Genomic DNA, 26568 nt, shown 5'->3' on the forward strand with positions numbered 1-26568 from the left:
TGTTGCTAATAGGCCATACTGGACTGACATAATTGGCAGCTGCAACACCTAGACCATCAGACTCCAAAAACATCTCACAACTCACAGAGTTAAATCACCCACTGTGAAACTCCCTGCCCTGGGGGATGTACTGGACACTCCCACCTGAACCTGAGCGCATATAATCTTGGGGTTTTGGGACTTCTGGTACCACTCATTGGATTGAGAGGAGGACCAGAACTCCAACAGGATTGCGACTGCCACTCTGCCACTCTCGACAAGACTGCGATCATTACCTCAACAGAACTGCCACCATCATTGGGACCAACAGGTTTTCCTTTCCTTTTACTTTGCCCCCAGGGGGGCCACATCGTGCTCAACACAGAGGTTGACAAACACCATTCTTTTCTCGTCCCAGGGTGTGGGGTTATACATCTGTCTTTATGGGTGAAAACCAGTGTCTTTATGGGTGAAAATCATTGTATTTATTGTAATCTTTTTAGTAAATTGTAACTCTGACTTGTAATCTCTCTTGAGGTGGGTTTATTTCTCCTGCTGGTTTACTTTTAAACCAACACAGTTCTTTTTATTAATTTTCTTTTTATTAATTTTCTTTTTATTAATTTTCTTTTTATTAATTTTCTTTTTATTTTGACTGTTGGGAATTTTATATTTGACAGTTTGTTAGTATTTTGTTGGCAGAATGCTATTTTGAGAATAGAGCCTTTTCTGATTTTGAAAGAGATACACATTTTTAATCAATTTAGCATATAAAAAATATATCCAGATAAAGATAATGAAATTTAATGTCTCTTTCCTGATTTTGTGTCAAGATGAAACCAGTATGGAACTCTGTCCATGTGACACAGGGTATATCACAGATTTTGACAGTCTGTTTCCCTTTTTATAATTTTTGATAAATGTTCTTGTACTTCTACTGCTATAATTCCTTTTGTATAATTTATGAGACATAAAAATATAGTTGATAATATAGGTTATAGCTACATTTTTCCTTGTTTTTTGCATTCTCTTATAAAAATTTTGCCTGAGCTTTTCCCACAAAAAACTGCACAGACACTGACACAGGGTAGAATTGTTCCCAGCTAGAATTCTTCCTTTTCCCTCAGGATCTTTGACACTTCAGAAGTGCTGACCTAGAAAGAGCACACTGTTAAAATACAGTTTTATGCTAGAGTCTCAAAAAAGAAACTGATAGATGACTAGCATTCACAGCCTTTGGCTGACGTAAGTCTATTTGCTGATGTCTGTACAGGAAACAAATTTGATGAAACTCAAGCTCAGGAAATTGGAAAATGCAACTGTGTTTTATCATGGCCTTTGTAATTTTGTTGGTTGAAAAAAAATCCCCTAGCTAATATTAGCAAGAGGAAGTAAAGCTAATTCTGACGTGATTTTCCTACCTCTAATGCATAGTTCTACTTTTTGGGTTTTTTTAATTAGTATTCTAGAAAGACGAAAGCATTTATTTCATAATTGTTAGCACAGTTGCTGAAGTTATTGAACAAGAGAAATAATGAGAAAATAGTTTTTTCAAGGTATCAAGATTATATTGGAGTATGTCATGTCAATTTATTGCCAGACAATTAGAGGAACCGAAATAATTTCAAGACACATGCTTGATTATACATTATTTCATTCAAAGGTCTCCTGGTGCAATTATTATATTAATATATAATATAATGTATATATATTATATATGTAATATAATCCAACCATTATATTTATCTATCTATCTATCTATCTATCTATCTATCTATCTATCTAAAAGAATACCTTCCATCACTCACTGAAAAGCTAAATATAAGATTTTCAGAGGATGGAAACTTAATAATTCAGATTTTCATATATAAAGGTTATAGGTTAGCACAAATGTATCTAAAATTAGCTCACTTTTTTTTTGATTGACATTTAAGCAGAGAATATTTTCTTGTATTCTTGAAATAATGCACTTAACCTTCCTCCCCCACCCCCATGGCATTGATACAATAGAATACGAAGGATTATTAAAGGAAAAAAATTGAAATACTGTATTGGAATACTGCATAAGTAAGCTAGGATTCTCTTCAAAAGATTTAAATTTTACCAGTGATAGCAAGCCAGTTGTTTCAAAGATATATTTCATAAATTTTTTACAGGGAAGAATATTTAACAGTAGCGTGATAATTAGTTGTAAAACGTGACTTTAAATGACTTTACACTTTACTGACTGGCAATCTGCTGTATTCAGGTTGTTAATCATCTGCATAATCCCCCTGGCGAAATAGATAAGGTAAAAACAAAAGAAATATCCTCTTCAGGGGAAGAATCACCATGTGGTAGGCTACCAATTCAGAGGCATTTACACACATATTATTGTCCAAGAGGACTGAGTTTGATGGACAGGACAGTTTGTCTTGTAAAGACTGTGCTGCAGATTAGACAGCCCAAAAGTCATTGATGTTTATTAGTTAAAATTTATTTTTGCACAAAATCGTATATAAGGTCTTAACTACAAACATCAACCCTATATAAAAGCACGGAATTATCACAGGGTTAAATTAATGTTGTATGTTTTTATCTGAAGGAAAACTGGAACCCTTTAAATCAATTCCTGTTGATCTCTGCTACTTTAAATACTTATTGTCTGAAGCTGTTTAAATCCTTAATGAATGAGAAAAACGAATGCATGCTCACATTCTGATCAAACAAAAGTTCTGATCTAGTTTTCCGCACTTTGCCATAAATCATTTGGACAGAAATTGTGTAAATATTGGAAGACTTACAGCATAGTTACGTTAGATCCTTTGGCAGAGAAATATTTCTCTATGCACAAACATAATTTAAGAAGTCTCTGATCTTTGCTACTCCTAGCTGACCAACCCTTTTGTCTACTGCAGAGCTTCCCTCTTACTTTCAGCAGTCCAATGGTTTTAGTTGAGCTGTGTTTTAGAAAACAATGAAATTATTTAAATAATCAATTTAAATTCTGGTTTTTTGCTATTGTCTGTTTACTTTCTTTGGTAAGCCAGATCATTTGAGTGATGGGATGAAGGCTAGCTGTAGAATTAATGCTTTTTTCTTAGCTGAGAAGGAAAAGATAATACAAAACTGTATAGTGAGAGAATGTAAACCACTATTTCATTCATTATTCTTGTTTGGTCTTGGAGAATCTGAAAATTCAGTCTTACATAATTAAAAGCAGTGCAGGGAGGTGTTCAGTATACATTTTTTATTATCTTTAAGCTTCTGAGGACTTCTTTAATCTTTATTATTTCCTCTCTAGCAGAGAAGTATATTAGGTATATTAAGTATATAAGGATATATATATCTCCTTTAAGTATATTTTGTCCTTAAAATTCTTCAGACTTGTCATTCACATCAGTAATCTTTGTTGAAAGGAGACACTAAGCCACTTCCCTGCACCAAATATTCTATTAAAGTCTGTTATTTACAGGCAAAATTTGGCTGAGGGGCTTGCTGTAATTAGCTCTGAGAATGCTGATCAGCTGATAGATTTGTTTGTTTATTTTAGTGTTAAAAACAGCTTAACAAAATTAAACCTGAGTATATGACAAACATATAAACTATTTTCATTGCAGTTTGGAATCAGAAAGATACATTGATTTAATTCTAATACTAAGAGTGGGAAATTTATAAATTTTAATATTTATTAAAAGATTAATTAGTAGACTGAACAATATCTTCCTTTAGTTTAATGAGTTCTTATGACAAATTTTCTTAGTTTTATTTGAATTGTAAGGTTGAGCTGAAGGGTAAAATGTTTAAAGTCACAGTGGTTTCAAATGAGCATAAAGCTCCAGAATCCCTAACGGGCTGGCAAGATTCAAGGAAGAAAGAAATTGTTAGGCAGGCTTCTTAGGGTCCTGAAGAACTTGCTTTAAAAATTTACTGTTAATATTTTTAATTTATTATAAAAATGTTGCTTATACAGCTTTTAGACTACATTTGGAAAACTTTTACATATTTTTCCTGTATTTAAACACTTCGACAGTTCTAAACCAAATGCTTTATGCTTTAGAGGAACCATTCTATGAGAAGTATGAACCAAGTCTACATTTTGTTCATTGCCTTTGTTTGAAAGTCAAAACATAGACTAGAACTTTTTTCACTGACTTTTGGGATAAATGTGGGGAAAGGAAAATTAGAATATAAAGTTTCAATGAAAATAACTAAAGTGCACTGGAAATATTTTACAGAGATTTAAATAAGTTTATAGAAAATTATTAATAAGATTACAATGGAAACTTAAGTATAATGGTTTGTACTGACAATTACTCTAATATTTTGATACAGAATTACCTGGAACTGTATGATCATCTGTGTACATTTAGGAGAGTTTGACTGGTTGCCAGAAGCGTAATAAAAAAAATTAAAATTATTGTCATGCCAATAATGAAGAAAAAATGCAGAAAGCGTTCTTAATTTTTTGGTATGCCATGTGCATTGCTTTGCTTATGCAGAAGCATGAGAAATACTCAAGCACTAATGCAAGTGGGATTGAGATCTTTCTGGCAGTTTAACACTGTTTCTAAGGAAATACAACAATTTTTAATTTCCCATATTGCTCTGTGATCTTGAATTTAAAAGAAATTCAGTCTTTAGAACTGTACTGATTAATTCTGCAGGTTGTAGAAGTGATCCAGGTCCATGGCGTTTCTCACGTTGTTTCAATCTAAATGTCATCTGCAAAGTCATGGAACTGTATTTGTTGTAGTCTTTGTCAGTGGAGGAAAGTTTAAAAGCAGTGTAAAAGCATTTGGTTGGGAAAATTACCCAGTTACTGAAACAAAAATAAATTCTGAATAACTAGAGAGTTGAAATGAAAGGCAGATTGTTAATTATATCCTTTGGAAAAGATCTGTGTTATTAAAAGGTGGCAATTATCTCAACAGCAAGGTTGACAATAGTGCTATTCTCACTGGAAAATAATATGCTCCCATGAAGGAGCATGTGCCATGTCTTTCCCTGAACTATAATCCTTTCTACAGAATTTTATTTCCTCAATTTTGACCTTCAGAACAGGGCTGGTGACTTATTTTAGTCTGTGATTGCCAAGTCTCAAAGCAAGTTTCTTAAAAGAAAGGCAATTTTTAAACCACCAAGTCATGTCCTACAATAAAGGTGGGAATGAATATCTTCTTTCCAGAGATAACAAGTTTTAGAGGAGACATGAAACTAATTCTGAGCTCACATATTGGCAAAGTTTGTGTCATACTAATGACAAAGCTACTTATTAAATGTTTTGCCAGGTTAAAGAACACTGATCAGCAAAATCTGAGCTAATACTTTTCAAGGTCACTTTCTAGCTTTTTGATAGGTCAGAATTAAAGGTAGGGGATGTATGGGGTTTTAATCTTAAAATACCCTCTTCTACCTGTGTTCAAGATAATGTAGCTTTTTCTATTGATTCTTCATCTGATTGCCTTGACTTTTCAAAAATCATGGAGAGTGATTTGGCAACTACATAAGCCAGTTCACTCAGGACTTCTCAGCCTTCTCCTCACTGTTACCAGTTTTCCAGTATTGTTTATTAGGGGGGGTTACACCTTCTCTGACCCTTGTTAGAAACAGAAAATCAGTGGATTATCTGTAATTCCTGTTACTGTCATTCTTACTCTCATTCCTCTTGATGCCTCGATCAAAGCCTCAGTATTCTTCATGCTAAACATCCATGGAATTTTTGTCTCAAGGAAGTGCAATAATGTAGCCTGAAAGCACCTAACAACTGATGTAATAGGCAATGGCTGTGTGCAGGGGAAGACTCAGTAAAGAGTCAATAATAACATCCCTTCTTTTCGGTAAGGGATGTGTATGCTTTCATTTGAGATGTGTATGCTTCTGCTTGTTTAGCACAGGAACAGTAGAGAGAACTAGGAACGCAGAAAGCTTTACCAGGGTAATTAGGATCCAGCACTGAGTGATTCTGCTTGAAGGAAGGCTTATCAGGAAATACAAATAGCGTCAAAATTAAGATAGCTATACGAAGAAACAAAAATACAGGAAACTATTTCTGACGTTTGCTGTTGAAGCTACTGCTAATGCTAGTGGCATCCTTTAGTTGTATAGGTTTCTGCCACCTTAACTTTCTATAAAATAATAGGTTTAATATTAACCTAAAATAAAGCACCTAACTAAATATATTTAAAATTAATGACTCATCTTGCCTTACTTTTGTGTCTTACATTTTTATTTAACATATTAATTTTAATGTGCATTAGACTTTTTAATATTCTTTTTTAATAGCAAGTCTTTGCTGCCTTTTCTGAGCTATAAACCTCATTTCAGATTTCTACTACGATAGTTCTGAAATAGTTCTACTTCTACAGTTCTGAAATTCTACTTTGTACTTTAAACGTTCTTTAGAATTTGTTTATTCTTCTTCAGCTTTAGAATTTGAAAATATCTGTCAAAGAAATCATAGTGAAATAAAAACTGATGATAGAAATATTATTTCCATATAGACCTTTCCTGTATGTCTTCAGGACACCACAAAAGTGGAACCCAGAACCTATTGATGTGCTGGAGAGTTCTCATTTTTCAGAACTCTTATTTCAGATTTCCATAGGAATGGATAAACATAACGAAAAAACTTCTTTTGACTATTTTGCTGATTTTATATTTTTTTTACATTTATCACCATGTAAAACTGATATGTATTTTCTGACATCAAGCAAATAGGGGTTAACACACTTTTCTCAGTCATAAACATCTCAGGAACAAGGAATCTGGTGTCAGATCACTCACTACAGCATGTTGTTGGAATGTTGTTTTGTGGTCTGTTTTTTTTTCTCTCAGCTACTGAGTTTAAAATAAATGCAATTCAAATTCTGTAGAGAAATGCTCTCTCACTAGGGAATGCTGGAAAATAACTTTTAAATGTGTGAATATACTTTGATTTATATAAATTTTCCTATAATGTCTTCAAACTTTTCCTGGAGTTAAATATTTCAAATTGCAGCACTTTAAGTTAAAATGGCATGGGAAACACAGTCTTGTTTCACTGTAATGATATAGCATGGTTGACACTTGCACACAAACAAGAACTGAAAGACTGCTTTCCAAGATTTAAAACAGTGTAGTGAATTGTTGGTTACCGTTGAGCATAACTTTAATGACAAAAATCCTTTCAATAATTTATGCACCCATATTGCAAGAAATTTGAAAGGTTTGAAAGGAATGAAGCATTTTAAGACTTGCATTGGTTTTCTGCCAGTTCAAATTCTTTGGGGGCTTTGCAACTCAGTAATGTACAATTTTACTTGCTGTACCAGAAGCCTAATGACTAAGGAGTGAGCTTTGGGCATTTAATAACCCTCTTTCAAGTACTTTTATAGTGTTGCTTTATTTTTAGTTAGGATGTTTATATCTTAAGTCTGTTTGAAATTTTATTTGGTGTTTAAATCAATTCCACAAAAGTCACATCTTTTGTCTGCTATTTAAGTATCTGCTTGTGCTTTATCACTAAGATTTCTATTCGTGACTGAATTGTACCATAATAAAAATTTCATGGTGCATTATACAATGAAGTAAAACAAGTAGGTTACTTCTATCTGGAGGTTATAGCCATAATCACTGTGCAGATTTAGCAGTTCTTTTGGCTCTCTAGAGCGCTGTCTATAATTCTCAATGGGTACATCTATATTTCTTCAGTAGGTGTAGCTATGTTTGGATTCAGATTTGGTGTGTCATGAAGCTGGTTGATATCTGTGATTGTCTTTACCGTTTAACAAGGCTGACATGGACACAGAGCAGAGGCTGGGAACCAAGATAATATCCTTTGAACAAGAATTATCTAGAAAGTATGTTTCTTGAAACTTTGTCAATAACCTCAAGTATGATATTTCTTTCAGTATCAACTAGGGTGTTTTGTTCATTTTTCTTGCAAACTATTAGTTTGTGCTTTGTTTACCTTTCTTCCATAGCTTTCATTTCTTTGGTCAGTCAATTAAGTGAGGTATATTTCCCTCTTTGATTTGGAAAATAGAGTTTGTATCTCACTGCCATTGGGGTACTTTTACAAAATCAGTTTTGACATGAAGTCAAATCTGCTGGTCATTTTACCAGTGTGTTACATAAAAGATTTGATTCATTATATTTTTCTACTTGCAATTGATGGCGATTGTATGCAAATCAGTTTGGCCATGGACTAGTGAAATGCATTGACCTAATAGTTTGCTTGAATACTTTTCCAAACCTCCTCATTGTGTAAGACTCATGTGAAAAAATACTGATTTTTAATAACACTTGGTCAAACTTTTAAGATATCTGGAATAATTCCTTAAAGCAGAAGTCCAAACGTATTTATTGAGATTTTGCAATCAGCTTCCTGATTTTGATTAAATTGGGACTATCAGGTTAGAAAGGACAGTTATACAGAAAAAACACTAAAATCTCATATGAAAATTTATTTTGGGAATGCAGGGATATAGGAAATAGCTTAAAGCATCTAATTTATTTGGATCGATACTTACATTAACTCTTCTCAGCTCAGAATTGACCAGGAATAACTTGAACAGTAAATTATATTCAATTCTCTCTATTTTAAACACCCCTGTGTTGGAATCCCTGCTGTCCTGATGCCTTGGGAAGCCTCTTGGGAATATTTTTGAGAATATTTTTGGAAATACTGAATATTGGTAAATATTGATAAAAAGGAATATTGAAAATATTCTTGGAAAAATATTTTGGGAATATTCTGATGGAGAAAATTTTTCTTTAATTTGTATTTTGACAGTCCCAAACTCATACAAGCTTCCAATAGTTTTAATGGAGACTTCAGTCTTTTTAAGTACTCAAGAGCTCAGCAATTGCTTCCATTTGTAGGTCTTTTTCTTTCAAATCCTTCCTAATGCAAATTTCTTCATGTTTGGTTACTGCTAAAAATAATGTTAATGATAGACAATTTGTCCCAGAGACTCCAAGCCCTAAAAATGATCTTTTAGTCCCTGGAGCCTTATCTTCCACCTCTATTATTACCTCCTCATTTGAAAGGAATGTTGCTAAGAAACATGCTGATGTTCTAGTTCTGGACAATGGGTAAACAGCTAAGGAATGCTCTTTCCATCACCTCACACCTTTTTTTGCTCTGCTTTGTATCCGTCTTGACTGACGCTCTGTCTTTCATATTCTTCTTCTAAACTTTTTGGACTAAGTTCCTCCAAGGCACTCACACTTGTTACTCCTTATTTGCCCGAGCTGCAGTTGTCCATGTATTTATTGCACAACTACTCATCTGGTCTTTGACTCCCTTGAGCTGCTGGACTGACCAGCCTACTAAGTACTTTCTGTTTCTTTCAGTTCTTGTTTTGTTTCTATGGTGTAGTCAAACAGCTCATACACTATTTGTTCTTCAGTTGGGGTCATTGAGCAGACACAGCTGATCAACTTCTTCACTGGCACCCACAGTATGGGTCCCTAAAGCAGTAGACAAACTGTGGTGCTCTGCTGCACTGGGGAAATATGCTCCCTGTCTTTGTTAAAATCTTGTAATACACAACTACCTGTGTGGTTGGGTATGGTGCCATGGTGAGTTTCTCAGCAAACCAAAGTGTAATACTGATTTTTTTTTCTTTTTCTGTAAAGGTAACTTGGAAATGCAATGGTCATTCTGAGTCACTAGTGTATCAGGGTAGCTTTGTTAGGAGTCCTACAAGGAAAGCTTCTGCCATAACTATTTTAGCTGCCCGCACTGGTGATACTGCTCTGTTATTTGAGTCTATATAACCTTACGTCTTCTAATAAATTGCCACTAGAGTGGCAGGTCTGGAATCCTAACTACTTATTCCATTAGTTTTTATATCTATATGGCACTGCATAAGGGTCCAGAAACCTGAAGTGGTGCACTTGTTCAAGCAAAGAAATCAAATCATAAAAGAGCTAGTGCTTCCTCTCTAAGCAATGGTATACATATTGTGACTGTTCCTGTGTGTCAGTTGTTGGTGTTATTACAATTAACTGTGTTCTAAGCATAAGTCTGGGATTATATTTAATTATACAGTGTACCATCTTACTTAAACTAAAGTTTTATTAAACTTACAGGAATTAAAATTGCTCCATTTAAACTGTTTCTAATTTAAAGGGTTCATTTGGAAACATTCTTCAAAACTGAATTAGCTAGGATTGCCTATTTGAATGCTGTATGAAACATATGAAATTTGTCCAAAATATGTTCAGAATACTTGAACCATCTGTAAAAAAATTAACTTTGCTATGATTGCTCATGCAGAATATTTTTAATAAAATGTTTTTGTAAATCAGTCTGTCAGTTTTTATATACTTACTGTAATCTGCTCACGTACTTCTAAAAAAAAAAGTTGATATTTACTAGTACTGCACTATGATCCTTACTCAAAACAAAAAACCAAAACAAACAAAAAACCCCCACAAACAAACAAACAAACCCCAAACTTCTTTTTCCTCAAAATTTTAATTGTATTTATAACTGGATTCAGATTCAAGAAAGCTTTCTGAAAATATCCCTTAAATTAAATAGTTTATTTTTGCCTTTGTGAATTCCAGCTGCAAACCTGTTTCAGGTAAGAAGTAACTATAGTAACATCATGTTCATCTGGTTTAATTTTAATACACTGCTGAAAATCTTGAAGTTGTAATGTTTCAGGGCTTATAACAGGAATCATTTCATACAGTATCGTGAACATCAGCTAGTTCTTGAAGTCCTCTTATCTGTCTGGAAGTGATGAGGGCTGAATGCTCCCTAAGAGGTGGGTGGAACCAAGTTGGACAACCCAGATAGAAGGGGCTCAATGAGGCTGGACTGAAATCTCCCCCCAGGGAGGTTGGACAGGGCCAGTAAGGGCTGGTAGAACCCTCATGGCCCTGAGGGCATCCCTGTACAATATTTTAGTTATTAGTATATTGATAATTATTAAAAGCTCTATGTAACAGTAAGAATGTTCCTAGTATGTTACTTTTTGTTATTTATAGTATAATTTTTGAAATGGCATCACAAATCATTTACTATTTTCTGAAGGCCACATTTACATCTGTATGTATGTACATACTTCTATATCCCTTCTGACATCTGAATGTAAATTATTGTGTGAATTATCAAGGTTACTAAATTGCGAGCTGAAGTTCACATCAAAAGAGTAACAGATCTGGTGATCTAGAGAGAAAATTATCCACTGATTTCAGCTAAATCTTCTCTGAATGTCTAGTTCATCTGAGTAGACTACCTTTGATTACCTTGAACCTCTGTGTTTAGGCACTTCCTGTGTAAAATAAAGTGCAGGTAAACAGTATAGATGAAATGCTGGACTTCTTAAATTGATAGGAGTTTTGCCATTGTGTTTTCTTTGGTCTAGAATTTAAGCTTGCACTAAGGAGTATAGATTTAAGTTCCTAACTTCTTCATCCCTCTTTTACATAAGACAAGGAAAGAAGAAGAAAGGAGACTTGGCTCACCTAATTTTTCCTTTTCCTGTACTTGAGAGTTTGATATCAATCTTACAATTAGAGTCTGAGAGGCAGATTTTAGCCTGAGAATTTTGATAAGTATTTTCCTAAGATGAAAGGAAAGAAACCTTTGGATGATTATGTGAACAGTCTTTGGGAGTGTAAATTCCCAAACCTTTAGCTGAACTGGCAAAAATAGGCATGGCAGTATCCTCCCTTGCTAAGGGTGAGATTATTCTAACTGGGAAGACTCTTCACCAAATACTGACTAAGCGAAAGTGAAAAGGTCTCCTTTAAAATACACTTTGGCAATGCAGATGCCTATTAAGACAACTGCCTTTCTCAGAGTGGCAGTTGCCTGGACTAAAAGAACCATAAGGAAAGTGAAAACCAACTGTTGAGAAAAAGGCCCTTAGCAGCTGCTTTTGTTGTCAGAAGCCCCCTCGATCGCATCACATTTAGCTCAAAATAGTCACATTGAACACAGCGTCTCACTGATAATTATAGCTTTTTATCTAGAAAGATGGACAAACCAAACAGTCACTTTCATCTGCCAGACTCTGTGATGCAGAGCTAATTGGCAGAATGCTACAGAGGTCAGAGAATGGTCCAGTGAGACATTAAACACACCTGTACTCTTAGAAATTAGCTCAAATTTTAGACTTCCCAGGGAACCGATTATCATTTAAAGTTAATAATCATAGTGAAAACAACTAGGAAAAGTGTTTCTTGCAGAGGGAAGCCATGGATTCAAAGAAAGGGACTGTGAGGTATAGAAAATTTTAGTGAAAACCTAATGCATCATTCAGGTAAAAATAAATCTTAATCTATGGCTCCTTAACTCCTTTCCTTCTCATCTTTAAACTTTCAAGAACAGCAAGAAGCAATATAGTGAGTGACACACACAAGGGGTCTGTCAAACCTAATATGCTCAGTCGGGGGATAACCAATAATGAATGCCCAGGGAAGAATCTTAAGAATAAAATAAGTATATCCCAAATATTTTCCTAGCCCTTAGCCATTCCTATCTAAGACACTTCCCCAGTTGTTTCTATCAGATGTTTTAGTGCTGTTGGATAAACATACTTAAGCATAATAAGTGCTAGCAAACTGCCAGAAGCATTAATGTACCCATGATCTCACTGCAAGCTCCAGGGAAAGAACAGTGTGGTATCAGGTGATTCCGGACAGAAAAGTACCTCTCTGCAACAGCAGCTGCAATCCTAATTTTTCCTCCGCTCATGCACTCACCCCACTCCATTGAGACCATGATTGGTAAACTCTTTCTTTTTTTTTTGGGGGGGGGCTATTTCTTCTGACTCTCTGTTGAAGCTCTTCCCCTTTCCTGTGCATCTGTGCTTCCCCTGGAGGAGTGTATCTGGCTCCTCATTCTTCAAGAAGCAAAATTAAATTCTTTATGCGATTCTTTATTCTGGCTTTAGACACAGGATAAGCTTACACATATATATGTAAACATTTCTCAGAAGCTTAAACCTAGTTGGATGCTGAGAGTAGTCGTGCTGCAAACTGACTCAAAAAATGTTAAGACTGTATTTAACATCATGCAGTGTTTGTCTCCATGCTACATCAATTTGATCCCTAATAGTACTTGTCAGATACTACTACCAGTGGGTTAGGATTGTCTTTTACAAGATCTCGCCTTCCAGTGCTCTCTTTCTTTGTTTTTTTGAGAGTAACAATTCTTTTTGTCTTCAAAGAAATGCATGGCTGCGTTTGTAAGGTTTTTGTAAGTACAAGTATTATAGATTGTGCAGATTAATAGAATAATGCAGTATAGTGTTGGTTTGGTAGTTAGAAAAGTATAGGTTGTCAATATGTGGAAAAGGCTAGTGAAACAGGTTTGTGTTAAGGGTTTTTGAATTTGGAACTCTGTAATATTGACAGGAAATAACCCTCAAATTGTATAAATTAGGTTCAACTGATTTCTAAAGCAGGGATTGCACAAAGGTTCCAAGCTTAAAACAGTATTCTTAGTACTCTTTTATATAAAAAATTGACTTGTAAAATATTTTATGAAATTATTAAAAGGTTCGTTATATTTAACACAGCTCCCCTCTCAGCATGCATGTTTATATTAAGTTCTAACTTAATTCTACCTCAATTTTTTGTTCTCTCATTTATTGTCTCATACATGTTTCCCAGGATAGCCCACTGGTCTTACAGTCTGACAGAAATGTAACAGTGAATGCAAGAAATCACATGGGACAGTTAACTGGACAACTGACAGTAGGTGAGTGTTCTTTATTAACTGTTACGTTTATCAGTTTAGCTTTATGAATAGGTTTCATTAATAAAAATCACATATAAAATATTACTGAATAGTCAGGAAAAAAAAATCTCTCATCACCATACTCAAACAAAAATGGGTGCCTATAATACACAGTACATACACAATAAGAGCATGATTCAGGATTAGCTCAAGGCAGAAAAAGTAGAAATGTCTCAAAACAGTTAAAACAGCTTAATGAAAAATTATTGGTTTTGAGGCAACTGTAACAAAACAAACTAAAAAAAACCTCAGCAAAACATGTTTCAACAACACTTTCAGTGGGAAAATAACTATAATTTTCTTACAAGTTCAGCCAGTCTTCCATTACTTCAGTGGCAATTGGTTAGTCCCCATCACTTTTGTAAGGCATTTGTATCAGTACATATTCAAAGAAGTTGGAGTAATGGAATGTAAAAAAATAGAACAAAACAAAAATCAAAATGCTTTCCTAGCCATTACAAAATTTAAAGGGAAAGTCATTCATTAAAACTGATATTTTACAAAATATAAAATATAGCAGATCAAAGTTCCAAATGAAATGGAAACAAAAAAATCCTCTACTTATCTGTTTCACTTGTCATGTATTTTTCCCTGCTTTTATGTGTTATACTCTTTTTTTAGTACAAATCATATTTATTGTGTTAGTAAATATGGAGTAATTTTCTTTTTATATTTTCAGAACTATAACAGTACTGAAGGTATTAATTGCTTTTTAAGAATATTGGCTGAAAAAATTCACTACAAATTGGTGTTCTAGATCTGTCACAAAACAATATATATTGACTGGGAATGGGATAAAAAAATATAAAAACACACATGTGTAAGACCTTAATATAAATAATATTAATAAATTATATAAATTCAAGTATACACCCCTTAGACTCCACGTATTTTTGTTTTTTCACTTTACTTCTGGGTTAAGCTGCATTTTATCCACTTTTTTTCCTCATGTGTTGAGCTTATACTCACATAGTTTTAAACTCTAGTTGTAATCTACACTAAGTTTTCATACTGGTTGGAGACAGTGGCTTCAAGTTGTAAAAACCTTTGGCAAGTACAGACACAGTGACATACCATCTGCACTGATTTCCCTGAATGACCACATCAAATGAGTGTGAAAAGGTAACTAGACTTGCTAGAAGGTACAGATGAGGAAAATTAAGCTAACACCTGTTCTAGCCATATTGTACTTGCCCAGTGTGATTATGGAATGCAGTTCTGTATCATTTGCTAACTATATTATTAAAACCTTCTACTTTGTCTGGTAATTGCTAAAAGGTGAGTTGCCCATGGCAGACATTCACACTGGCTGAAATCTATATAATATTTTTATCACTGACACTATTCTGGCTGAATGACTCAAGTACAAAAAATGAGTGTGAGTTTATTGAGACTGACCTACTTAAAGGCATCACAGTAGAGGTTAATATTCTAAAAACATAAAGGCCTGAAAAAAATATATGTTTTTGTGTTTCTGTCATTAGAGTGAATACCGTTAGGCTTCTTGGTGTGCAGCTGGTACGGTGTTTGGAGAGCAGAAATTTGTTAAATTGCAACACTTTATTTACATTATTTCTTATTCTTTACATTCCTCTTCGTTCCTTAACAGCTATGTGGCCTTTATTACTTCTTATATTAATATAAAAATCTGCTTCTTTATTTTTTATGAATTCCCTGTACTGTATTGAATGCATATTAACATATTTCTTATTTTCTTATCTCTTATTAAATATTTCTAACTTAGTAAAATCAGTCACCACTGCCAGTACAATCAGTAAAACCTGGACATTCTACTATTAGAAATCAAAGAAATTAACAGGCACCTAAAAATCTAATATTCCTGCCCTCCCTTCTAAAATTTTTTCTTGTGTAAGATAGAGCAGAGAAAGACAAGTTTTCACTTTTGTCTTGTTAAAAGCATGGCCACATCTGCTGAAAGAATGGTAGGGAACTTTTCTATACTGTGTTTGCTGACATAAGAAAATATTTTTTCTATTAGTTGTAAATATACTCTGGAACATTCTTCTTTAAATGAAGAGGTATGCTGCATCCTTCAAAAACAATGAAGAGAAATGTTTTAAACAGCAACAACAACAACAAACCAAACAAACAAAACCCACAAAACCCCAAACCAAAACAAAGTAAATTATTATACCTTGGGGGAAAAATTGTCTAGTTAACAACTTTGAAACCTTCTTATATGTTGACATCTTTAAAGAGTTGAATAATAATAATTTTAAAAAACCCACCAAACCTACAAATTTATATGCATGGCAGGAGCATTCTATAAAGAAAGAAGGATGCCAGTGCATTCAGAAAGATGATAATGCACTTTTTATATATGTTATACCACTGGCATTTTATCTGTATTTCACAGGACATAAGTGATATTGCAAGGCAACAAATTGGCTGGTCTTTTCCTGTGTTTGGCATCCAAATTGCTGGTCATATCAAATTTTAGGACAACTAAAAATTCTTTCTGTGGTATTTGAAACTCTGCAAGACCAAGACAGCCTCAAGAACATACACTTAGAACTGTAACTGGCAGATAGATTAATATAAAGAAGTGGGGTCGGGGCTGGGAGGAAGGAGGTTACATGTTCACTCAGGAGATGGAAAAATGCCAGTGAAACTCTTGATACAGGTGTTATTGAGTGAAGAAAAAGTATATTAAAAAAACCAAAACAAACCCAAAAACAAACAACACCCCCCCCCAACAAACTAAATATACTGGAGGATTGGAAGACTGAGTGGTTGTATGTTTAAATGGTATAAATTCAAGTTGTGGCTCCAGGTCATACAATACTAATATCCATTATTACAGTACAGTGTTGGCAATAAAAAGTGTATAGAGAGAAAGTCACAGCTGTAGCAATACTTTCTGTTGGGATTTCTACCAAGTAAGCAAGAAATGTTGGGTTGCACTCCAGTCTATTTGTGACATATGGTCAGGAATCTGCCAAGTTTGTGTCTGGATCTCCAAAAGGACTCCACGGCCTTCAGTTCTTTAACATGCCATTTAAGACCAATGGAGCAGATGTAGCACAGACGTGAGTTATATCTACAGAATAAAGATGAAAAAATGGCCATCCATTGAACTTTGTATCTGAGCTGGAAAAGGATAAGTAATCACATCTCTCCCCTTCCAACATTCACTTAGCAATAACTTTTGCATTGTGCATTCTACTGAATTACCTTCACACAACCTTTTCCCTCTGTTTAATCAGTGTTTACATAGTTTAAATATATACGGAAAAATATCTACTTCTCTATTTTTGCCAGTCTTAGAAATGCACATTAAGTGCTCACCTTGAGAAAGAAGTCTGTTGTTCCATACTGTCTGCACATATCATATATGCCTCTGCCTGTTTTTGAATGGAGAACATTAAGCTGGCAGCAGCTAAAAAAATTGGTCTGATGTTTGAAATCCACTTTTGTACTTACCATAAATTTATCCTCAAATTTAATTTTACTTCACCAATTTTCTCATTTTTTGTAAGAGGTTGGTTTTTTTCTAATTTTTTGCCTTACTGCTTCTGACAGGTATTTCTGCTACTTCTTCACCCTTTCCCGTTCACAAAAATCTCTGGGGATATCTGAAATGTGCAAAAAAGTGCACTTCTTTTCTGCTAAGCTTTGAGCCCTCAGACAGAATCATAACTCTCACAGAGGTCCAGAGCTATAAAAGTCACAGCTTTAGAGAGCTCCTGAACCTGTCACTCTGTTCATTGAGTACTCCAGAGCCATGCAAATTGAGAAAAAAATATTTGCATACCAATGAAAGTTATATTACACTCTTGCAATTGCTATTTGAAAATAACAGGCAGATGTGTGATTTTCAATAGCAGCACTGCTAAAGACTGATAGCAGTTCTAAAAGATATAACTAGTCAAATAACTTGTCAAACATGGTGATGTTTTCCATACATTTAACACAAAATTTGTCTTTGGGTATTTATGATTTTTCTTTCTTTAAAATGTGCTTGCTTACTTGCTGTGTTCCATCAAGAGTACATGAGTTACTGTGCAGAAACTCATGGACATTAGGAACCACAGTTACATAACTCTGTGAGAGTGGGAATAGTCTCCTCATCATTCTTACCTATATCACATAAGGCAGCCACCTATGCCTGTATCTACCGATACCTTAGCAGATAACACATGCTGCTAGCCCTTCACTTCTGAGGTGTGCAGAGTAACTCATTACCTAAATGTGGCTTGTGATGTTCCTTTTGCAACATTTAGATATCAGTGAAGATTCTGAACCAAGATACATTTCAAGCATCCTTGCTTTTAGAATGATCTGTGGTAGTAATAATATGTTACGTTTTTACTCTCTGCGGTAGTAACAAAAGGTACATGTGAAAAATGTGTACGCATATGTAACACCCCAGCCCGGAGCCACTCACTGATCTGGTAACATGTTGCTCTAAATCTTTGATACTCTTGTGAGACATTTACTTAAGATTTTTATGAACTTGAACTAAGGATCCAGGAAGGCAACATGCTTAATTAACAATGGACGAGAAACGTTTCTGTGTTTTCTAATCGTGTTTTCAGCCTCAAATGTAAGGTGTTTTCTCCTAAGTGTTGCAGGAAGAAGGTATCATACACATACACCCTTTCTTCACAGTAGGAAAATGTAACATAAGCTCTCAACTCTTCCCTGTCTTATCTGCATGGCTGTTCTTGTAGGATCCATAGTAGCGTGATGGGGAGAGAAGAGATGGTGGTGTTTTACAAACCCTCATTAGCTGCTTCTGCCCTTCAACTAGGCGAAAATGGATCAGAACTTCTCAGGAACATGTGAAATAAAAACTTTCTCCTTTTCCTTGCAAAGAGGTTTACCTACCTGTAGTCCCAAACTACAGTGAGATTTCCAAAATTTAAAATACATTAGACATTCAGCTGGTCTAATTTTCATATTAAAGCAATTGCTCTTGTAAACGTTGTGATGCAGTTCAATAATTATTATTGCTAAGAAGATATGTTGCAAAAACAAATTCAGATAAATGAGTTATCCATTTCTCATCATTCTCTGAATTTCTATTCATTAACTGAAATACAGACTGAAAAACCAACAAATTTTGGTTCTCAAAACCACCTTACTGTGTGCAAATCAGAAAAGTAGGCAATTCACTTTACCATACCTAGATGATTAGTTCAGTTGGTTAGAGCATAATGCTGATGACCTGGTGATGATAACCAGCATGATGGTGGTTGTGGGTTTGATCCCCATATGGGCCATTCACTGAAGAGCCGGACTCGATAATCCTTCTAGGTCTCTTCCAACTCAGAATATTCTGTGATTCTGAATTATTAGTCCAGTTTTTGCATTGATGTATTTTATATTGAAAATCAGACTGAATATAATAACTTAAAATCTTCTTTTGGAACATTTTGTCATTAATCATGTTCATTTCATTGTAGCAAAGGTTTTTAACTTATAGTTAATTCACTCCCTCTTCTTTTTCTGATACAAAAAAAAAAAACAAACCAAGGAACAGAGAATCTGTAATTTCTGGGCTAAATTATTTGCATTGCTTACATTTTTTCTAGATTTTTTTTCCCTTTGAATGGAATTTTCTGTTGAAAATTGCTTGGTTGCCTGATGTTTTCCCTTGTTTTAAGTCAATTACTTGTAATTCAGAGAATACTTAGATACATCATCATGGCTAGGCTTTGCGAACTTAGATAACTTACACAGCAAAATATTATACATTCTGAGCGTACAAATTTCACAGTGTAATGTTTCTTAAGAAACTTTTATAACCAATTATACACTCTTTCCAAGTATAGGCATGTAAACAATTTATCTGCTAGCTGATGGTACAAATCCATTGTTAGGTCTTTTAAATGGAGGAAAAATTCAGATAACTTGCTCTTTTTAGTACAGGTTTTTTAGTACAGGTTTTACCTTTTACTAAACTGCAGAGTTAAAGGATCTCTTTCAGCTTCAGACCTCACTGCAGAAGGTATGATGGAGCAGAGCCTGGAAGGCCATATGGCTTTATGTCTCCTCCTGGCAAAGCACATGAGATGAGCCAAGAGGCAGTCAGGAAGTGAGCCATGGTGTTCATAACAGTTGAAATGTCCAGCTGGAATCTGAGTCTTATCTCTTCTTGTAATTTACAGTGCAGTGTGATGTTGCTTCTATTTCTGTCTCTCTAGTTGATAGAAAAGTCTTTTTACAAACCATCTATGCTGTAACAGGTTTTGTAAAAGGATCTCACTTAATATATACTCAGATATACTCTTAGTGACTTTGACGAAACTGTCATGAGAATCCACTTCCATTAATTAATTATCTTGAAGTGCAGTATTGGGAAAATGTGAATCTCTGAAAACCAGTCAAAAGTTCAGCCTCTTTGCCAGCACTTTGATGGGTCTGCCAAAGTAGTCTTAAAAAATTAGCATAATAATTTATTTGAAATTCATCCATATATAACCTGCAATTCTCTGTTTAAGTCATCTTCAAATAACAGAAAGCACCTGGATTTGTTTGTTTTGATTCATAGTTAATGGACTAGTAGAAACAGTTGCAGACAACTCTTTTCTAATTTTTACTTTTATTTCACTTCTAAATTGATTGCATAATTTTTTATGTTAATTTTCATACCTACTTTTAAAATTCAGCAGTGGTAAATATGCTCTTGTGACAAGCAAGCCCTTGCATTAACTGGATTGAAAAATAATACATTTTTATACATCCATTACATAATTAACTCATAAAATTATTAAATATGCTACATTAACCATTTTCAAACCTTGGTTGAAAAGATCTCAACCTTGCTTGGTTGAGAAGATCTTTTTGAAAGAAAGAGAGAGATGCTTTACACAGTACTTCAGATTGTTTTTAGTGATTCAGGTATATTTTTAAGCAATATCTTTCATATCTTAATGATATTCTTATTATATGTTATATACAAACATTGCTGTTTAGTATTTGAAATACCCTATGGTGTAAAATATATCTTAAATATCCCTCATGAATTGCCATATGAAAACTGTGCTATAAAAATAGAGTAGTAAGCTATAAGTAAGCTGTAAGTTTCTCTGTCACTTATTAGGACCAAGTGGTAATTCTTTCTGGTAGGTATAGCCATTACTTAACCTGATACCTCCTGATACCTGAAATACAAAAGCATATCACATCAACCAATATGTCAAGAATTAAAATTTCCCCCATGAATAAACACAAATGCAAGCAGCAGTAGGACAGTAATTAAATTCTGTGCAATTTCAGGGTTGTTATTTCAGGAGAGAGAGATTGCTTGTGCATTGTTTTTATTGAACAGCTTATCCAAAAAGGTCTGTGCTGTGGATATAAGATTCCTTGCTTTAAGTTTTATAATCCTCACTAGTGTGTTATACATAATCTACTTTGCATCTTAAAACTAATAACGTCAGTACTTCCAGATCTGGGGTCTTGAGACCTCTTCCCTTTATATCTGCATTTAGTATATTTTTTTCTTCTTTCTACCTTCTTCAGACTCTAAAAGTTTTTGTCATTTGAGTCTTGATCCAACTTTTCTTCTTTTCTTTTTCTTTCCCTCAGTCTGAGCTCAGGAAGACTATTTCTACCACGGATACAAGGTACAGCTCATGTCAGTTCATATGTGAAGTTGTATTGATCTAACATGGAAAGCACCTTTTCTGTCTGTAGCTGACAGACAAAAAGAAAAACATACTTTGTACTTTTATAATTAGTCTGATACTTCTCTCTACAGTATTTGTAGCATAGACAAAATACATGCATCTTATGTTCTCCTTCGTTTTCTAAGTTTGTTCATCATCTACATTTGGAGGGAATTTTAAGGTCCAGTATCTGATTTTTTATGTGGTTTTCTTTGCATAATCTAGAACTGGCTTGGAAAGGACAAATACATGGAGGAGGAGATTCCTTTTCAGAGTCAGAATATGCCTTCTTGAGTTTGGACTTCAGAAATCCTCCAAGGCATATGCAGTTACTGGGCAGGGTACTTTCTTTATTCTTCTGCGATTACTCCAGTTTTCCCGTATATATTCACTATAAATCTTAATTTTCAATGAGCTGCTGTTATGAAATTGGGCATTTTTTTCTTTGCATGTGGAAAAGATCTGAAGCTATGTCACAGGACATAGATTGGACTTAGGAAAACTTTTTTCACTGAGAGGGTTATCAGTCACTGGAATGTGGTTCCCTGGGGAAGTGGTCACAGCACCAAGCCTGCCAGAATTCAGGGAGCATCTGGTCATATACTCCAGTTTTAAGTAGCCCTGCAAGAAGCAAGGAGTTGGAGTCAATAATCCTTGTGGGTCTCTTCCAAGTTGAGAAATTCATTTATTCTTTCAAAGGGATAAAGAATAAATCCAGAGAAGGGAGAAAGAAGGGCAAGTAGCAGGCCTTCCTCAGGCAGCTTGCTGGAAGCCAGGCCTCAGATCCCAGCTGCTCACAGGTGGTGCTGGCAGGAGTGCTGGGTGCTCTAAGGACTGGTGGTGGGCTGGCTTCTTTCAGGGCAGCCTTCAAAAAGCAGCAGCCACAAGCCTCCTTTTCTTGTGAAAGGACAACAGTTAATGTTCTCTACCACTGTCACTTTAGAGGTCATGTGGAAAGGATGAAAGGGAGCACTAAATCAGTGTTTTCTAGGCAGGGATTGTGGAGCGGGAGCAAAAGTGCAACAGGGATGCTGTGCAGAGGGATGTCTGATCCACTTGGTATGAGCCTCAGCTCGGTGTCTTAGTATTTTATCTCAATCCTAACTTCGATCCTAGAGCATCTGTAGTGAGTTTGAACATATACTGAAGTAGATTTCAATTATCAGTGGCTATTTTTCTAACAGTACAGCAGTCCTCTGATTACTTTGCTGCTTTATAAGCTTTTTCTATTACCTTATAGTGTTTTAAATGCAAATGTTTTCACTGTTTCTAGAAAATTGGCACTGAAAACTGGGAGAAATGGATATTCTGTTGTAATTCTCAAATATTTTATCCTCTTCCCATGCCACCTGACCCCATACCATACCAGAGGACATGATCTGTGAGCAGTTGATTGATTTAACTGTAGAAGTAGACTGGGAAGAAGTAATTAGTGTTTTCATGGTGGTGCAAAAGTGTTAGTGTTTAAACATTAATCCATTGCCATCTGTCCTGCTGCTGTTACCCACATGCTGTTGGCCAGTATAGACAGCATAACTACTACCCAAATGTTCCGAGCAGGGAAAGAGAAGTGATTTCCTTATTTTAGAAAAGAGATCCCTAAAGTCAAAGAAAGGGATATTATTTAGATGTATATAAGTAGGTTTTAGATGCATATAAATAGGTTTTGAAGGTTGCAGAATACCTCTTCAAAAGATGGTTCTAATTCTTTGTCTTTAGCTTTATCAACTGCTAATACTTCACTTAACTTCAAAAACAGCTGCTGTGCATGAATTGTGACATTCACAAGGTGGCTGCTGGGTGCTAAGCATTATTAAATTACCTACAACATCTGGACCTTTAACAAGTCCCTTACAGGACATTAAGATTTTATTTTTGCCCCTTTTTTCCCTGATGTTCAGACAACTCATTAATATTGTTAAGAATATATTTTACTAATGGAAGCAGCTGAGGTGAAGGACAAAATAAGGACTAAAAAATGAGTAGTCTATTTGAACTTAATTAAATCCAAAAACATAGTTAAAAAAAAGAGAAGAGCAGTAAGATCTTTCTGATGTCCTCCTTCATTTCAGAGTTACTTCCAAGACTACTTGGAAATAGAAATTCATCAGCATGTGGATGCTTTTAAAGATGTTGAAGTGACAGCAAAGAGATTTATCAAGCGTAGGGGGGAGGGGTAATTTGATTGTAGACTTAGATTCTTTATTCAGCTAAGTTATCTTTAAAATGTCTGAGTTCTACCAGTTTTCTTATTGAGCCAGCTATGGGAAATTCACCTGTTTCTATATGAGGAGATTCTTGCAAGTGAAGAGTCAGGCTTGGAAACAGTTGTGTTTGCCCATGAAAATTATTTGACCATACAAGATCGTGAACCTCTTAGATAGTAAATTCTAGTTCATATCTATTAGATGACTAGTATTAAAAAGTAAATGATGAAAATCCTTCAGTTTTTTGGAATTTTCCCTCACATATCTTTAGACTATCAGAAATTACATCTCACTGTTATCTTACAATTACTGTTGTTTTTTAAAAACATTAATATTGAAGTTTATTTTCTATTTATTGCACTGCTCTGAGTCCTGTAAAAATATACAGTTCCAAAACCTACTTCACTGTAACTTTAAAACCACATTGGAAAATATCACTTAATATCCATAGCTAGAACATGGCTGATTTGTTATGCTTATTTATGAATACAATTATGTTTATTTCCCTTTTCTTTACCTCCATTCAGAACAGTATTGAGTTTTAAGTTCTATATTATGCCAACACTAGACATACTTAATTGTGCCATTTGTAGGTGGGCAGAGTTCGTGATGTAATTTATCTCAAGCATGTACAGAATATTTAAAGGCATATTTCTTCTGGATTTTAAAAACTTCTTTAATACATAAATATATCTCTGAAAATAACTTCTTTTTCCTTAGGTTCTTAGAGCGATAAATATTGTAGTTGCAACTGAATTATGGGCAGGTGGCACTGAATAAATGATTAGCTGAATCTTTTAAAATTTTGACTAGATTTCTTCCTGTGAAGAAAAGCATTCCATAAATCTGAAATTAATTCATTGCTGGGAATAGTTATCATTCACTGAATCACTAACATCAGTTAGAGATCAAAATACTACAGAGTGAGCATTTTTTCCAAATCAAAATTAAGAACTACATTGCCTTTAAAAAAGGTATTGCAATGTTAGAGTCCCAAAATTTTGTGATTTTCCTTTTATGATATTCTGGACAAATATTTTGTTTGGAGGAGTTGTTTTGTTGCTCTTTTATCATACATATTACCAAGGCACCTGGACTTGTTACCAATATGGAGTTGTCAGACACTTAAAGCTTCCTACCCGTTTTGCTTCTGGTGCAGAATAACAAGCCAGGTGCTAATTTAGCACATCCATTTTGTTCTGTGGTTGAGTGATTCTGGTTGGCTTGCCATATTAACAATCAAAAGCTTTCAGCTATTCCAGACAAAAATTTCACCTATGCTGCAGATCTTGCCTCTGAATTTGTACATCCATCTGCATCTAGGTTATATTTCTTTCCAGACACAAAATCACACATTCTTTTAAGGACACTTCAGATTTCCCAAGGGTATCCATATAGCCTCTCTAAGTGGGGTATTTCAAAGGTAGATAATCTGGCAGGGGTTCAAATCACAGATAAAGACACAGAATTTAAGTGACAGCAGGGTAGCTGCCTGAGGTAGATGTCTTCATCTATGAATTGAATTGCATCTTATGTGTTACAAGTCAACAATGAACTCCACCGAGAATCTTAATCAGAAGAGACACTTTCAGAATCTAAGAGCCCAAATATGCTTTTATCCTGCTTCTGCAGCTTTTCTGGCCCTTATCCCACTGTCAAGGGCAAAGAGACAAATAATTTCCTAAATGGATAGAGCAAAAATACGGAGAGCTGGGCTAAGCCATCATCATCTTGTGCCATCATCATAGCAGGTACTATGAAGTAGTTTCTGAGCAGTTGCTCAGAAATATGCAAATGCAGCTCACTGATCTGCCAAGTAGCAGAAGGGTTTAAAATTGTCATTTTATGGTCATCAAGCTATAATTTTTTTCTCTTGTTATACTACCCAGTAGTACCCAGTGGTAGCCTTTTTGTAGATGAGTCGTTTGTATCTTTTAATATTTCGTACATTCTTTCATTAAATCTTTCTCACATAAAGTGTGTTTATATGAAATGCTGACACTTCAGGATATTTATACTTTCTAGCTAAAGCAGATAATCTGAGAAATAGTCAGTTTGGAAAAAATAGATTTTTCTAATCCCCCTGTGTAATAACAATCAGTGTTAAATTAATGTTATGAAAATTAAAATATTCCATTTTCAAGAAAGCTTGTAAGTGCTCTGATAGCTTGTGTGCTTTATTTCTCTCTTCAGTCTCAAAATGTGATGAATTCAATTCTTTATCTCAAAAAGTTTAATTTTCATTCAGAAACCTCTAAATGGTCTAACTCACTACATTGTGAATAATAGAATGCAATATTTTCAAGTCACAGCAGGTTTTATTTGAAGTCCATGGAAAACAGCCAAAAGTATCTGGAAGAACAATTTGTATTGGAGGGAAGAAAAAAAAAAGGAAGACTCAAAGCTAACCTCTCCCTAACAAGTGTGTATAAAGAATATATTGATAAGGTGGAGATTGGTCACAGGTTGGACTTGGAGGTCTTTTGTAACCTGAATGAATCTGTGAATACAACTGAAATATTTGTTACTTTTATTTTATATTAATAAACTACCAAAAAAATGTTTACAATGCCTACAGGGTAGAAACAAATACTGTCACAATAACTGTCTAATGTCTACAAAGAATATTACCAGTCAAAAAGACAAAACTGAAATGCTTTTTTTTTTTTTAAATCTTCAGAAACCAAAATACAACACAGTTATTTAAAATGGTCACAGGGTACAATGAGGAAAAGTAAGAAACTGTTGGGTTACATGAATGTATTTCACTTTATTCAATTTCAGTTTTAGTCCAGTTACCTCAAAATGATAAAGCAGGCAGCAGAAAGGTCCTTGCATTATTAGCAATTATTTTAGAGAGTATGCAGATGAGAGATAAGGTCTAAAAAGATGCAAACAGGTCAAACATCAGGTCTTTTAAAAAAAAAAATAAATAAGCAGCGTTGTAGAGATTTACAGATCATTGATTTTCAGTAGAATTTCTGGTAAATTTGTAGAACATTCAATAGACAAGTCAGAC

General features: G+C 34.5%; 1 protein-coding gene across 1 annotated transcript in view; it reads left to right on the forward strand.

Moving 5' to 3' along the window:
* The window catches only part of SGCZ (sarcoglycan zeta), a 431852-nt gene that overhangs the window by 349690 nt on the left and 55594 nt on the right, over positions 1–26568 (forward strand). The window contains exon 5 of the mRNA XM_017805964.1: positions 13579–13666. Within this exon, the coding sequence (XP_017661453.1) occupies positions 13579–13666 (88 nt within the window). The remainder of the gene's footprint in view (positions 1–13578; positions 13667–26568) is intronic.

This window comes from Lepidothrix coronata, unplaced genomic scaffold (genome assembly GCF_001604755.1).
Source record: "Lepidothrix coronata isolate B3197 unplaced genomic scaffold, Lepidothrix_coronata-1.0 Scaffold0, whole genome shotgun sequence".
Lineage (NCBI taxonomy): Eukaryota > Metazoa > Chordata > Aves > Passeriformes > Pipridae > Lepidothrix > Lepidothrix coronata.